The following is a 17,092-nucleotide window of genomic DNA, read 5'->3' on the forward strand; positions in this document are numbered from 1 at the left end:
CAAATCAGTCCATACTTCTCACTCAAGACACAAATGGTCAGGGTGAAATTATCCTTCTTTGGAGATTTTATATGAAAAGCTAACACTCTGGAAAAGGCTCTAATTCTGGGAAAGGTGGAAAGAAAAAGAAGAGGATGATCATCAGGAAGGCAGGCAGACTCAGGCAAGGCAGGCATTGTTGGAAGACCTAAAGGCCAAGTTAGAGGCAATCATCAGTGTGAAAATTTATCTGTGTAGTCACTGATTTTATGGCACATAGTCAATCAATGAATCAATTGTTAAACTCACATACATTTTAAAAATGGAGCTGATATTCTCAAGAAAAGATGAATTTATTCATTTACAACATTTATATAGCTGCCTGCTGAACTTTCAGCAAGAGTTTAGGAATCTTGTCAAGAGGACATATTTACTGAACTATGTTGAATGCCCATATAAGTAACTGGTCATAGAATTGTCCTGTATACTGATGATGTCACCTAATTTGGGTAATGAAATGTCTGCAAGAAAACAACCAAGCTGAGAAAGCACAAAGGACCCTGTCATTTGAACCTTGAGCTACAAATAGTCTCCTTTATTCTTCCTGTATAATATAGAATGATGGCCAAACATTCAAAAACAAAAAGGTCGAAAGAATTGCTGGATATATCCACTTCACTGGTTTTAATTTTAAGGACATTTCTTTTGTAAAAATATAATATAAAATATAATTTATATAATTACATTTATATAAATATAAATTTGATTTATAAAATATTTTCTATCATGAATGAAGGCAAATATACATGTCCCAGGATAATGTTGCAGGATCCAATCTGGGCCAGTCACCGAGACCAAAGGTTTAGTCTTTTGAGCTTTCAGACTTGTTCTGAAGCTCATCCTCAGGGAACTTATCTCTAGGAGCGTGTATGCTTTGGGCTATTCTGTTTGTGGTATTTATATGGTGCCTGGTTGTTCGAGAACCATATAGGGCACCATATAAATACCACACACAGAATAGCCCAAAGCACACACTCTGCTAGAGAGAAGTTCCCTGAGGATGGGTTCCAGCACGAGTCTGAAAGCTCAAAAAACTAAACCTCTGGCTTCGGTGACCAACCCAGACTGGATCCTGCAACATTATCCTGGGACATGTATATTTGCCTTCATTCATGACAGAAAATATTTATATATTGGTTATTTATTTGTTCAGTTTCGATGAGGGCCCATCCTTGTCAATGACTTATTTTACTTATTGAATAAAAGATGATTGATGAGAATATGTTTATAAATAAAATGTTTGTTCAATAAAAATGATAGGAACTAGAATATATACAATAGCTTGAATTTATAATCCTAATTATATGAGAATTGCATTATATTACAAAAAAAGAACAGAAGCCAAATCAGATACTGCCATATTGAGACTAGAACTCCTATCTTTCATATACAGTAAAAACCTAATGGCTATATCTGATAACTTGATTTCTTAGAGTTGCAGTTACTTCCAATGTACAATTATACATCTGATAAACAAGCAGTTACTGAAATTAAAGCAACTAAAGCCTTTATACTTAACAATACCAGCAAAAATTGAGAAAAAATTCAGATGAAGATGACATAGGAAAGCAAAATAACTTTATTTTACTTCCATAAGTTACCAAATGCAGATGCCAGAAACAATTTTAGTTTTGTAGTCAAAAACTGGAGGCCAGAAATTAAATCAGCATATCAAAATAAGAAAATATGTGTTAGGCATATGGTGTTAGCCTACAATGTTGGGTTGAATATGTTCCTAGTTTACCCGTTGGTCTTTTAAATACTCTCCAGTTCATAAAATAAGATTTTAGAAATTTTGCACTAGATAATTATACTTCCTGATTTTGTAATTAGTGGAACTACACATAATTACATAATAATTATGATGGTAATTACGTAATTAAGATGTATAATTATGTAGTAAAAAACATTATGGAAATAAAAACTATCAACTATATAACCACAATACATTTACAAAAAAAAATCTCTCCTATTGCTTAAAAACTGTATTTTCTCCATAAAATAAATAAATAAACAAACAAACAAATAATAAATATCAGCGATTAGTCTAGTGTATCAATTACTTATTGACAATTAAAGAAAAATCTTATAGATATTAAGATAGTGAATTATCATCTTAAGACATAATTATACTAATTTAGTGATAATCAAACATGTGTTTTATCCTAAATCACAGTAAATCAACTAAAAATCCTCTTGAGACATTTGAAACTAGCTAGAAAAAGTTTAAATTGATGTTTCAGTGCTGCAAATGTTGTTATTTCTTCAATACTGATGTTCAAAACACCAAAGAATACACAGTGCATACCTTAAAACTTGAATTCTCTTTAAACTGTTTTTAAGATTTTTCTATTCTATAAGCATTTTTGAAGTGTAATTTTTTTCTCAAGCAGAAATTGAGTATACTGTAAATCATTATTTAAACTAAATGGGGCTAAATCTACTTGGTTTTCTGGAAAGATTTAATTTTAACTAGAGATTATATTTAATTTTAACTAGAGATCTATGTACTTGGTTATCAGCAAACTTGTGAATATGGTAAAAAGATTTTACTTTTTAAATTAGCTTGATATACCGGTAGATAGGTACAGTTTTATTAGTTGTTTGAGCGGTTGAATTAAAAATCCTTTTCGATTATCAAGATAATGACATAAATGCTACCTTTTCATACTAATCAAAAGGCAATTCATCCTAACTGTGTGCATCCTAATATGCACATAAATTCTTATAATTTCCTTCGTGCCTACAGTAAATGAGTAATTGTCTTAATTTATAGAAATGCCCACTTTTTATTATTGTACTTTATTCGTAAGTTTATTTGGGGACACTGTTACAATATGCAATTTGTATTTTTCTGAATAACTGTCAACTGATAGCAGAGACATACTGAAGACCCCCATTAGTATCACTGAAAAATACCACCATGATGAATGCTCTCCTTATAAAGCTTTCTAGCAACTCATCCATAAAACCCCCCACTTTGCATTGATATTTTGCACACCAAGTCATGAGCACAAGAGAAAAAACAATGTTTAAATTACAGGATATAAGTAAATATTCCAAGTTAGACTTTGCATTTCCTTGGAGGTCATACAGCTTAACCATTTCATTTTTCTAAATACAATTTTACAGTCTATTCATCCAGAAAGTTAACTGAGCATGTTTAGTATATTTATGAAGGACTAGTGTAAAATTCTGCTATAAATTTGTAAAAGTATTTGCTGAGCATGGATTTATTTTTAAAATAAATGCACAGTATAAAAACGAATACCTTAAAGATCTTAGAAAGGAGTGATCTAAAAATATACACAATACTTTTAATATCCAACCTTCTTTAATCAGTGATTCAATATAATCTATCCTTCCATTTTTACTTTAATAATTGGTCTGATATTTCTGATACTAATACTAGAAGTCCTTAGAATTAAAGTGTTCTATTGCTAGGTTAGGAAAATGTTAAGCAAAAGAACTTAAAATAAAATATTCAAAAGAAAATATGTCATGTACAGATCTATTCTTCATTTTATTAAACCTTGAAAAGTTGCAGAGCTTCAGCCTGTCTTGTAGAGCAAATATCCACAGCCAGCAATTTTTTTGCAGCCTTGCAAGTTGCTCCTTACAAACTAAGCAAAATACCGTATATAGTTGAGATCAGCAACATATTGGATAATTATTAACCCATACCATTTTCTTCCTGTTCCTTATCATTATAGCTCCCCAAAATGTTTAAACCAGTTGCATTTGTCAATTTCACTGCCCTTAGGCTGTATATTGGATTTCCTCAACTTGGACACAAATACAACAGTCTTCCATTGCTTTTATAATAGCTGTAATCATTCTGATTCATAATTTATTTTCAGAAATTATAATAATCTTGAAAAAAATTCTCAAATCTCTTATAAAAATTGATATAATATTTTGGAAAAAGAGTTGACCTCCAATTAATGACATATTTGTTAAGTAGGATAATTAGTTTGGAATGAATTTTACCAATCTAATTTGTATATTCTGAGTACACCAGTACACCAACGACATTACATCTTTTTACTTTTCTAAAGTGTCTGATATATTTTCTAAATAACACATTAAACACTATACATTAGGGAAAACAGCAGACAAAAATACATTCATTAGGGAAATGTGTACAGGTAGTGCTCAATTTACAACCACAATTAGGACTGAAATCTTGGTCATTGTGTGAAGTGATTGTGGTCATTAAGCAATATTGAGGGTCATTAAACTGATGGAATCCCAGGATGGGGAGTCTTTGCTCAGGAGCTACAGTAAAAATTCTTCCTGCAGAAATTCAAGCAAGATTTTCAGCCTGAGCGGAGAGACACTTATGCATGGCCTCCACTGGACATCTCCCAGGCACTGTCCTGCACTCCTTTCCTTACTGTGCTGTCACTCTGGAGTGCCTCTCAACTCTTTGCTTGGATTTTGGTTCTCTCGTTTCCTGGGGCTGGCTGAAAGAGCTGCCTGCTGAAGGAATTCAGTTCTCCTCTGTATGTGGAAGAGAACTGCAGGAAAAGAGCTCCAACGTTCAGGAGCTCAGCTCCCCTTCTTAGACAATCTTTTCAGTCAACCCTCAGAGATTAGATCAGACAAAGTCCTGTCAGGAGGCAGCAACAACTTTCAACCTTTCCTGCCAGTTCCCCCATTGATGGGGAAGCAAGCAAAGAAGATTACAAAACATGATCACAAGATTGTGGGGTACTTAGTAACTAATTCTAAATGAGAACAGGGTGATAAGTAAGGTTTTACATTTAGACAAGAAAAACCAAAAGCACAGGTATAGTAAAGGTGGTGCCTTGCTCAATAGTAGCAACTGTGAGAGGGATCTCGGAGTCCTAGTGAACAATCACTTAAAAATGAGCCAGCAGTGTGCTGCAGCTGCCAAAAAAGCCAACACAGTGCTAGGCTGCATTAAGAGAGTGATAGAATCAAGCTTACGTGAAGTGTTAATACCACTTTACAATGCCCTGGTAAGGCCACACTTGGAATACTGCACCCAGTTTTGGTCACCACGATGTAAAAAAGATGTTGAGACTCTAGAAAGAGTACAGAGAAGAGCAACAAAGATGATCAGGGGACTGGAGGCTAAAACATATAAAGGAATGGTTGCTGGAATTGGGAATGTCTAGTCTAATGAAGAGAAGGACGAGGGATGACATGATATCTCAGGGGCTGCCACAAAGAAGAGGGAGTCAAGCTATTCTCCAAAGCACCTGAAGGCAGGACAAGAAGCAACTGATGGAAACTAACCAAAGAGAGAAGCAACCTAGAGCTAAGGACAAATTTTCTGACAGAACAATTAATCAGTGGAACAACCTGCCTCCAGAAGCTGTGAATGCTCCAACACTGGAAGTTTTTAAGAAGGGACTGGACAGCCATTTGTCTTAAATGGTATAGGATTTCCTGCCTGAGCAGGGGGTTGGACTTGATGACCTCCAAGGTCCCTTCCAACATTATTATTATTATTATTATTATTATTATTATTATTATTATTATTATTATTATTATTATTATTATTATTATTATTATTATTATTATGTTGTTGTTGTTGTTGTTGTTGTTTGCTGTTGTGTTTTCACGCACTGAAACATATAAATTTATAGAAACATAAATAGATTTATATAATCCATATGAGATGGATTCAAATGAGCTTCTGATTAAAAACAAAAGATGAACTTTGTTAATACTTTAAAAGGAACCTGACCTATTCTCAAAACCACTCTACTTTAAATAAAACAGGTTTCATTTCAGTACATACATTTTAGATACTATATCTAGTTAACCGAGCACTCCATTTTTTAATTACGTTTATTATAAGTAGTCCTCAGTTAACAACAAAAATAGGTAAGAAATGCAGTTATAATGATGTCGCATGAAGTCATATGACCACGCTGCTTAGCAACAGCAATTCAGCGAGACCTGGCTACTGTCGTTAAATGAGGACTACACTGGTTGTAAAGCCAGGGCATCATGTGACCACAACTTCTTTTCACTTTCCCATTGACTGATTGTGGGAAGCTGGCAGGGAAGGTTCTAAGTCATGGACATGTGACTGTGGGCTTTTGTGATGCCCAAAATTCCAAAGATTGGTTTAACTTCTACTTCTTCAGTGCTATCATAAGTTTGAGTGATCATTGAATGAATGGTTGTTAAATGAGGACCACCTGTATCAGAGAAATGAAATTCTATACCCTTACACTTTTTTATGTTTGTGTGTGAATATGTCTATGTATGTACATGTGTATGTGTGTGTGTGTGTGTGTGTATACAGCCATATCCAGATTCAATATTTGCAATCATCAATACATGTTTTCCACTCCATTAAGAATAATGTACCACAAACAAATGAGATGGAAGGACTCACTGGAGAAGAGCCTAATGCTGGGAAAGGTTGAGGGCAAGACAGAGAATGAGGTGGCTGGATGGAGTCACTGAAGCAGTAGGTGTGAGCCTAAATGGACTCCAGAAGATGGTAGAGGGCAAGACAGAGAATGAGGTGGCTGGATGGAGTCACTGAAGCAGTAGGTGTGAGCCTAAATGGACTCCAGAAGATGGTAGAGGACAGAAAGGCCTGGACTGGAGGAACATTGTCCATGGGGTCATGATGGGTCGGACACGACTTTGCAACTAACAAGAACACCACAAACAATTCATACTTGTAAATCATTCTGAATATCTATAGTGAATGGAAATCAAAATAAATAATAGTTTTCTCCCTCCACTCCCAATATCATAGAATGCTATTCCAAACTTTTGACTTATTAGGAGTAAAGATGCTCAGTGCTGGCTGACCTAAGGTTCTAGGTCTTTACATAACTGGCGCCCAGAACTGTTTTACAGTTGAAGCAGCAGTGTTTTCTACACATTTGCAAGGGTAGGTCATTAATCTAGGAAAATCCTTAAAGCAGCCTTAGTGAGGACAAAGCTGGTTCAATAATTCAAGGAAAGCTGCTTCCTTTGAATATTTTGCACAGGTGTATAATTTTACTTTTATATTTTGTATAGTTGTCTTACGTGTCATTCAATGTACATATTTATAAAAATGCATATATTAAAATACAATTAAGTATAAACATTAGTTAATATAATCTCACTATATAGGTAAAATTGAAAGTATATTTTAAAAATACTAAAAAGATTAATCAGAAAAAAAGCCTCCAGCAAAGGGAAGGCTAAATCACCAGCATTCCCAATCACTTAAGAGAAGGTAAAATTTCCCAGACATTTCTTTCAGCAGTCAGAGATATACAGATGATTATTATGACATACATCTTTCTTATATACAATTTCTTAATTCATGCAGTCAGGTACCTTTATGTATATTATGTTAACAGAATGAGGCAGATTGGCCTAACACCAGAAAATAGGACTGCCTTTTATGATGCAAATTTCCACTTTAAACTTTCAGGGTAATTACAGTGTTGTAACATACCTTTCTCTGGACCAGTACATTTTTCTTTTGCATAGTCCACATCAAAAATATAACGGTAAAAGCATAGCTGGGTGAATAAGGCCTTGTCAGAGTACTGTAATAAAACACATACAACAGATGCACATAAATAAAGTATGTTCTTGAAAATCTCCAACCCTCCTAAAAATCAGAGTGGAAATCTCTTGTGTTTATGTAGTATTAATTACCATACAGATTTTAATAGATTTGTTTTTAAATCATGAAACTATACAATTGTTATGCAGATATAAAAGAATCATCTAACTATATAGTCAATACACACATTTTACAATGACTTTAAAAATTATACATGATATTGTATCAGAAAAGAAAATTTCAATATAATTTCATGCTAAAAGTATATTTAACACACATTATATATATTTTTATATAATAAATACTTTAGAAATGCATTCATTGTAAGTTAAATAACTCTGACATTCCAGAGAGCTTTTGGATAATTCATTGATTTATCAGAGAACATTTAAAGTTAGATTTAAAATGAAAATTTACTATCTTTACATCTCTTTTAACATCCTGTGAGTCAGTGATTTTGCTTGAACTTACAGACTGTAAATAATGATTGGGAAAAATTACTTGGGTTGATAGATTTATCTGTAGAATAATACTGTCACAAACTTTTCACTGGTTGGAACTGAACAGTATGCTTTCTTACTGTTGAAGATAAAGATATTTTAAAAAGACTTTCTTCAAAATCAGTGCATGCTTTTTTAAAAATAAAAGTCCATTATTACACACACAAACTAGATTACTTTGCATTTTAGTTTATAAAGCAGAACTGGACTTCCCAAGAGAACTTCTCACAGTTATGACTTTATTTAATTGAAAGGATTTTTCTCTTTCTCTTTTATTTTTCAATGCATTTTTTAGCTTATCAGCTCAATGGGAATAGCTAGTTTATTTTTCCTCTTTGAGCTATAACTAGTTTGGGACTGAAAGTGGTATGCAGTTAAATATGCCTTAAATGAATTGGTTACAGGAGTAATTATTGGTTACACAATAATTATTCTTCAATTAAGCTTCCCTCACACAGCAAATACTGCAATGTGGAATTAATTTATATCTTTATAAGATTTAAGACTTCCAATAGATTTGATTGTACTGCTGGGAAAAAGGATTATGCAAAAAATAAATTTATTGTGATTGTTCCTTTTTTAATAGCCATATGGCAGGCAGGAAGAAATATAATCATGAAATATACAGTACTCTTCACTTATCTGACTACACAGAAACAGATTCATTTTTTCTAACAGATTAAAAGTCTTTAGCAGGGGTGTCAAACTGCCGGCCCGTGGGCTGGATGTGTCATGCAGAAGCCATGCCCACCCCATTGCCAGCAATGGCAAAACCGTCCCGATACATTGCATGACATCACGAGTTTGACATGTCTGGTCTTTAGGAATGCAAGTGCTTACATCATCAAAAAACTAGATAGAAAGATCAGAAAATAAATATATGATACTAAGCTCCATAGTAAAAGAAACAGGCCCTTGCAAGCATGAATGCTGTAAAAGATTAGAATTAAGTTATATTAATTAATCACAATCTACATCGGTGCGCCTTATTATCATATTACCTGAATTTATGCTTCTTTCAAAACTATATATTTCAGACATGGAATGAGAAGGTATGTTTTGTTTCTTGACCAGAGAAGTGAAGTTAGTGAAGAGAAAGATACAAGAAATATGATTTGTCAAGGATCATCAGTAGCTATATTGAAAGGATCATAAATGAACTGCATACATACCACTGTGTTATTCCAGTTCACATGAACAATATTATGCAAAGCCCAGAATTGGAGTAAGAATTAGTAACCAAAAGAAGGAAAGAAGATTCAGCTGTACCTACCAGTTGCTATACCTCTCCACATTGTTTTATCCTTGGAAACCACCCTTCCCTTCACCATGCCCATAACCAATTCAAACACACCTGTTTTTTAAAATTCTCACTTTCGATTAACTCATCCTTCATTGATAGATGGTGATTTAACCCGTTAAATTCTATGTGATCAACCCAGCATAAGATATTTCTTTTGTAATGATCACTCATTACATGTGATGTAATGAGTAAGTGGATTACATCCACATTCATTCAGCAATAAACAATGTTGATGTTTCTCCTCACACAGCTCACTTTTTCTGTCACAATAACAAAGTAAGCAACAGTTACACATGGCTACTTTTACTTTTTTGGACAAATTCCTTCCTCACAAAAGATAAAATTACCTATTACCTTTCTACCCACATTTAGACATCTTAACATGTCTTCATATTTTTTCACATATGTAGTGGACTGTCTACCAAAATGCACAAATTAATTTACTTACTCAATATATGTACATTGTACAATAGTTTACTTCACTTTTCATGTCAAACATAGCTACCTTACTTTTTCATATATTAATATTAAAATTGTATTTGTTGCATTAAATCAGAAGTCTAAACTTTGCTGCAGATCAACTGCATTTTCAGTCAACATCACAGCATAAAATGGGATGTCCCCAACCAACACAGCTCTAATGTTACTACAAGTATTCCCCAGGTAGCTTATTATTAGATTTATATCCTGCTTTTATTTTGTAAAATTCAAAGTAGCATACATAATGCTTCAACTTCTTATTTGCTCGCAACAGCAACCCTATAAAGTAGGTTGGGCTGAAAGTGACTGGCTTTCATGTTTAATGAAGAATTAGAATTCATATATATGGAGATTCTCAATCATCCAGTTCATGATTGTCCCAAAAGTGCTTTTTCCAAAAGGCAACTGGATTTTCTTGCTTTTTTTTCTTTGAAAATATCTTGGTTTCATCCAAGAAGCTTCTTCAGTTCTGAAGAAGAATTGTCATTTGTATTTCTATAGCTGTTTAGTTTGGTACAGTTACCAAACAGGACAGGTACAGACTTCAACAGATAGTTAGGACTGCAGAAAAAACTATTGCAACCAGCTTGCCTTCCACTGAAGATGTGTATAATGCACAGATCAGGGCTGAGAAAATATCTAAGATCCCTCACATCCTGGACATAAACTGTTTCAACTCCTCCCCTTGGGATGCTGCTACAGTACATTGCATGCCAAAATAACTAGATACAAAGACTGTTTTTTCCCTTGTGTCATCACTCTGCTGAATACCTAATTCCCACAGTATTGTCTTATGTCTAAGTATATTTATCCATGAAGTATGGCTGTATTACTTTTATTCTCATGTTCTACTACCATCTCTTATTGGTATCGTTATTATGATTATTACTTTGATATTATCACATTGTTGTTTTGATGTACACTGAAGGCTTATGCAATGGGGACAAATTCCTTGTGTATCTAATCACAATTGGCCAATAAAGTATTCTATTCTGTTCTGTTCTGTCCTGTTCTTGTTCCTTGTCCTGTCCTATCCTACCCTATCCAACTTTATTCTATTCTCTCCCACTATTGTTTATATTTACACTTATTTTGTTTTTATTGTTTTAATGTCTTTTAAATTGTTTTATAATTTGAGAATAAGCCACCCAGTTACTTGGTTGAGTTGGACAGCTTTAGAAATTGAATAAATAAACAAATAAAATTATATGTTCATGTAATCATAAATGAAATATTATATCTCATAGTACCTTTATATAGCAATAGCAATAAGACTTATATACCACTTCACAGTGCTTTACAGCTCTCTCTAAGCGGTTTTATAGAGTCAACATATTGCCCCCAACAATCTGGGTCCTCATTTTACTGACCTCAGAAGGATGGAAGGCCGAGTCAACTTTGAGCCAGTGAGACTCGAACTGCCAAATTGCTGGCAGCTGGCAGTCAGCAGAATTAGCCTGCAATACTACATTCTAACCACTGCTCCTATAAAAATGTATGATGCAACCACTCTTGAAAATAATTCACAATTCTGCACCTAAACATGATACTGAAGGTCTACAAAAATATAGAGTAGTAGGACAATCAAAATTATTAAGATATTATAACAATTTTCTCCAAAGAAAGAATACAGTACTTGTGTCTGTTGAGTTAGGAGAAAAGGAAATAGGTTTGAATTACTGACAAAGCAATGTATAAAGCATGCATAGAAGGACAAAGCTTTTTTCCCTTCCTTCAAACAGTATGATCTACAACAGGGCTCTCAATCTGTGGCCCGCGGACATCTAGGAGACTGTGATGTCATCACAGGGGGTGCACCAAGGCTTGAAGAAATGTCATGATTTAAATTTTCAGTTAAATCTTCATGGTCTGTGGCTATAAAGGGTATTTAAAGGGGGTCCATGGTGAAGAAAAGTTTGAGAACCAATGATCTACAAGTATCCAGTAAGACTGATTGGTGGGAAATTCTTGATGGACAAAACCAGGACAGCTTCAGTATTTAAAACAATATTGAAGCCTTATTGAAAATAACAAGTAACTAGGGCATCATGTTAATTTCTTTAGCATTCTGTCAGCAGCCAATTCAGCCAGCTTATCCAAAGTAAGACTGGACACTAATTACTGGAGTTCCACCTTGCATTATTTTTCTTTAAGCAGTGTCCTTATATCATTTGTGGCTCAATGACCAATTCCCTGTCTCCTTATAAAATGGGATCACAATGAAATAGAACCCAGATACATAATATAGGAAATTACCTATGTCATTAACTTGTGTTAACAATGAAGCCTATAATAAAATGCTGCAATAGTGAGTGTCCTCATTAGCGTTCCAGCCAATTAGTGATAAAAATAAAATAACTAGATATAAAAGCATAGTGAGAACAATAAATGCAAGATTTTGAATGGCTATTTCAATTAAAATGACATTTAAACATGGGAGAGGAAATACTTGGTCACCTGGCTGAATGACAGCTAGTACTCTGAAATGGATATAATTTGAACCTAAATTCAAAACAACAGATTGCCATTAAAACAACTGAATATCCTTGATCACTTTATATTTCTCAATATTTTGTATTTGCTAGTATCTCTAGAATATAAATGAATGAGATTTGGTATAGAGCAATTGGGAGTAAAAGGAGGATATATATTTAAGGAACATGACATGGTTGTAACAACACAAGGTAGCAGAATTATGTTAGCATCTGAAAAAACTTAAAATGCAGGTTGGCAATAGAATAAAAATGTGGAATATCATTACTTATACAATTTCAAATGCACATTATGCAACCCTTTCCAAGAATACTACATACTGGAATTTCACCTACAGCTCTATATTTATATCAAGAACGTTAGTTAGTAAAAAATACGCTGTTTTGTCACATTGAAAATTCCTCTTATTTTAAATAGTCAACATTCTGCATAAAAAGTCCATGATCTATTAACGAAATCAATGTTCAAAATGCTATATATTAAAAAGCCCAATCAGGAAATTGCATTTTAAAAATCTGAATCTTATACTTCAACCCATACCACATAAATGTATTTGACATAGCACAGAAGCTTATTTTATTCCTTATTAGCTATTCTATGAAATGCATCATCATTATATTATTATACACCACTTATTTTTAGTAAATCGTGATTACTGCTTCCTGAAGAAGGGAAAAAAAGAGGACGACAGTGATTAAGTTATTTGTTTAGTTTTTGGGATTCAGCAGTAATTGCTGGTACACATCTCCCTGACTGCACACAGGCAGCAGGTTGAATAGAACACTGAAATTACCTCCTTCATAATAGTTTGTTTTGATAATGTATTGTGTGTCGAGATGATGAGAAACAGTTGCTGTCAATTTGATTAGCCATTATATTTTTATGTTAATTGCCATTATTGGGTCCATTCTGTTTAGTGTCACCATAGAAGCCATACAATGTTAGCATAAATAACAAATTGGAGTAAATTAGGAAGATATATTTTTGCCAATTCATTTTAATTGCCCCTCAGTCCTTCCGTTGGTTAACACAGCTGTTGACCCATAATAAGCGCTAGGTCAATATAGCTGCTTGTCAATTCAGAAATGCAAAGTGCTATGTTGCTCGTAATGGATATACAACCACCTTTGCCAGCCAACTGAAGCAAGCGACTGACAACCCAAATGAAGGAATAAAGCATCAGCTATGGAGTATAGTGACCTGATATTAGCAGAGAGGCTAATTGAAAGTCACTTCCTAAATGGGTAAGATTTTTTTTCAAAAAAAGTTATGCACACACATATATTTTTAATTATACCAACACCTCCTGCCCTGTTGTTACCTAGCATATTTTGCAATTAGTAATAAATAGAAAACAAAAAGCTGTAGAGATTTTAAATGTCAAAGACAATTAAGGAAGATTAAGACATTTGTATTTATGGGTATACCAGTCAAGGAACAGAATCTTGTTGAGAAAAAAACTATCTTTTAAAAAATTACTGATAAATTTGATACAAGTAAGTTTATAATAGATTTTAACAGAATTTTTACCAGATAGTTATTTTCCTAAGTATTTTCTTCAGTTTTCATGGAATCAGAAAACTGAAGAATATTTTTATTTTTTCTTTGTCTGAATATAGTTTGATTTTTTTGGAAAGGGGGCTTAAATTCTTCCATTGGTATTGCTTTAAAGCTATCTAAAGCAGTTTGAAACAAACCTGTTGTTTGCACTAATTAAAAATCAATTTTAAAAAATTAGCTTCAGCATTGAGTATGGATTAATTTTTACGCTACAAATTAACAGAAATAGCAGAGGCAATTCCATCCCTTGTATGAGCCAGTATTTTATGTCTCTGACACACTAATTTCTCCTGCTCTTCTAAAATGAGCTACAATAAAGGACCATGGTTAAAATATTACATTATTAACTAGAAAACAGGTGCAAGGGATTGCTGCTTAATTATTCAAATATCTTTATGAAATATCACTTCTTCTATTACACAAATCTGAGAAAAAAGTCAAGAATTGGAGATCCATAATTATCTATGAAATTCTTAAGGTTTATGTAACATGGGCCACTCTGCTCCCAGAAGACAGCTCACAATGGTGAAAACAACTACATTTTCCCCTGCCCTTTAAACTATTAAAACAATATAAAAATATTGTTAAAAACATTTAAAACAACTGTTTTAAAATAAAATTACTGATCTTTCATAACATATCAAAAAGTATTATCAGTTGAGTGAAGTAAAATCCTTTTACTATCTACCTAAAACTAAGCAAAAAGAAAGGCTTTCCAAGTCTCTGGGAATTCGGTAGCGTCTTAGACAGCATTTCTACTGATCTAAATCTCTTTTAGCAATAGCTCAGAAGATTGTAATGATGACTAATGTTTTTCATACATTCATGCACACAGAATCTCAGGAAAGTGTATTTTTTAGAATTCAAGACTGTAGATTTCAAATTATACACTGATGCATATCATAATATTGCACTTTGGAGATGAGCCAAAATGTTTTATATGAAAATATTATTCTGTAATTTATATTGCTTCTACTTTCATATTGTTTTTGCATTTTATACACAATTGCCTTTTTGATACAAAGTTGAAAGACAATACCTTAGGGTTTTCGACAACAGTCCTATCCATTAAAGGCAAGTTTCACAGTTTCCAATAGAGCATCCCCAGTCAAAATTTAATTAATCTTAAGAAACTGACATAGCAGAGCAAAGTAAATATATATCTTCATGTAATTCTACTGTGATATTAATATAAAATTATTTACAAAACTGGTACATCACCACGCACACACAAATGCACACAGACACAGTACAAAAATCATACAGTTATTCGCTTATAAACGTACACAAACGTATAAGTGGATCTAGCTAACAATTACATTCTTCAAAGATAAAGAAAAAAAAATCCAAGCCTATTTGTGCATACTGAAAGATGAACAACAGTCTGGCCACTATAATATTCCTTATTAGGCTTGACTACTCTGTGCTGGAGGAAAAATGAATGGCATTCACTACTTTGTAAACCTTCTGTCCTTTTTTCTCTTCAGTATTTTGCATTTACACATCATATTTTGCAGACTCAGAGTGATTTTTTACTATTTTGAAATATGCGTAAAATAATTGAATAAGATATGAAAACCATCTCACTAATGTACATGAATGAAGTAACTAACCAGCTTATAGACTTGTCAGGGCATGATTGCATACTGCATATCATTTACATAACATGTATTCACACGTGTGTGTGTGTGTGTGTGTGTGTGTGTGTGTGTATTTTAAAATGGTAATGGTCTCCACAATAATTCATTCTCTTTCCCTGCCCCCAATTCTTTTCCTTATATTTCATGTTATGAACTATAAAAGAGAAAAGATAGTTTGCCAAGTCTATTAAATTGTTTTGTAAAGAAGATAATTTCAGAGGCAAGAGAGATAACTTATTTGTATTACTTCAATTAATTCTAATACAAAACAGAGGCACCACTTCATTAATCAACGGCTAGAGAGAGAGAGAGAGACTTACTTTTACAAGAAGTCTTTTGGTAATTTGATTAGAAAGAATGGTGACTCACATTATCATCTGATTCTCCACATCCATCAAGCAATTTAGGACAAATTCTTTTGAAACAATGTAAGTTCTTGTCAGGAAATTGTCTCTCTTAAAGAGCCATTTTTTCTACAGTGTGCAAAAATGACTTGGTGTTCCAGCAAACATCTCCGTGTTCTATGTTCCTCTATCTCTTCCCATCCCTCACCTTGAATGATGCAGAAATTAAAATGTAAGATTACCTTTATTTTAAACAAAACTTAAGACTGAATACCAATTTATAACAACATATTATAGGTAGTCCTTGACTTACAATAACAATCAGGACCAGAATTTCTGTTTCTAAGCAAGGCAGTGATTGCATCATGCCCGATTTTACAACCTTTTTTCAACAGCTGTTAAACGAATCATTGCAGTTGTGAATCATGCAGTCATTAAGCAAATCCAGCTTCTATACTGGTTTTGCTTGTTGGAAGCTTCCTGGGAAAGTCACAAATGGCAATCACCTGACCAGAGATGCTGTAACCATCATAACGAGTCATTGACTGAAATGGGTGGCTATAAAAATTGAGTAAATAAATAAATGCCAGTTGCCAAGTGGTTGAATTCTGATCATGTCACCATGGGGATGCTGCAACTGTTGTAAGTCGAGGACTACCTGAAGTTAGCATCTGTCGTCATGAAATTAAATAAGGATGTTTTACAAATTAGGACTATTAATTTTTGCAAAAATGTCACTGATTTCATTCTACATTTAGATTATTACCGTATATACTTGAGTATAAGCCGACTCGAGTATAAGCCGAGACCCCTAATTTCACCCCCCAAAACTGAAAAAAGTTATTGACTCGAGTATAAGCCGAGGCTGGGAAATGCAGCAGCTGGAGGCTGGATCCCCCGAAAGACGTCTCTGCTGAGATGAGAGAACGGGGTGGCAAGCCGCCGAGAGAATGGGGCGGTGGAGTGCTCCGCCGAGAGAATGGGGCGGCTTGCTGTTCTCTCGGTGCAGCACGGCAGAGGCTGGATCTCGCGAAAGAAGTCTCCGCTGAGCGAGAGAATGAGGCGTCTCAGCGCCCATTTTCTCGGCGAAGACTTCTTTCGGGGGATCCAGCCTCTGCCGCCCCTTTCTCTCAGCTGCCAGGGCAGGGCAGCTGAGAGAAGGGGGCGGCAGA

General features: G+C 34.0%; 1 protein-coding gene across 1 annotated transcript in view; it reads right to left on the reverse strand.

The window, feature by feature from the left end:
* POLA1 (DNA polymerase alpha 1, catalytic subunit) overlaps positions 1-17,092 on the reverse strand; it is a 275,468-nt gene that overhangs the window by 58,361 nt on the left and 200,015 nt on the right. The window contains exon 36 of the mRNA XM_081327009.1: positions 7,487-7,580. Coding sequence (XP_081183135.1) covers positions 7,487-7,580 — 94 coding nt within the window. The remainder of the gene's footprint in view (positions 1-7,486; positions 7,581-17,092) is intronic.

This window comes from Vipera berus (genome assembly GCF_964194415.1).
Source record: "Vipera berus genome assembly, chromosome: 4".
Taxonomy (NCBI): domain Eukaryota; kingdom Metazoa; phylum Chordata; class Lepidosauria; order Squamata; family Viperidae; genus Vipera; species Vipera berus.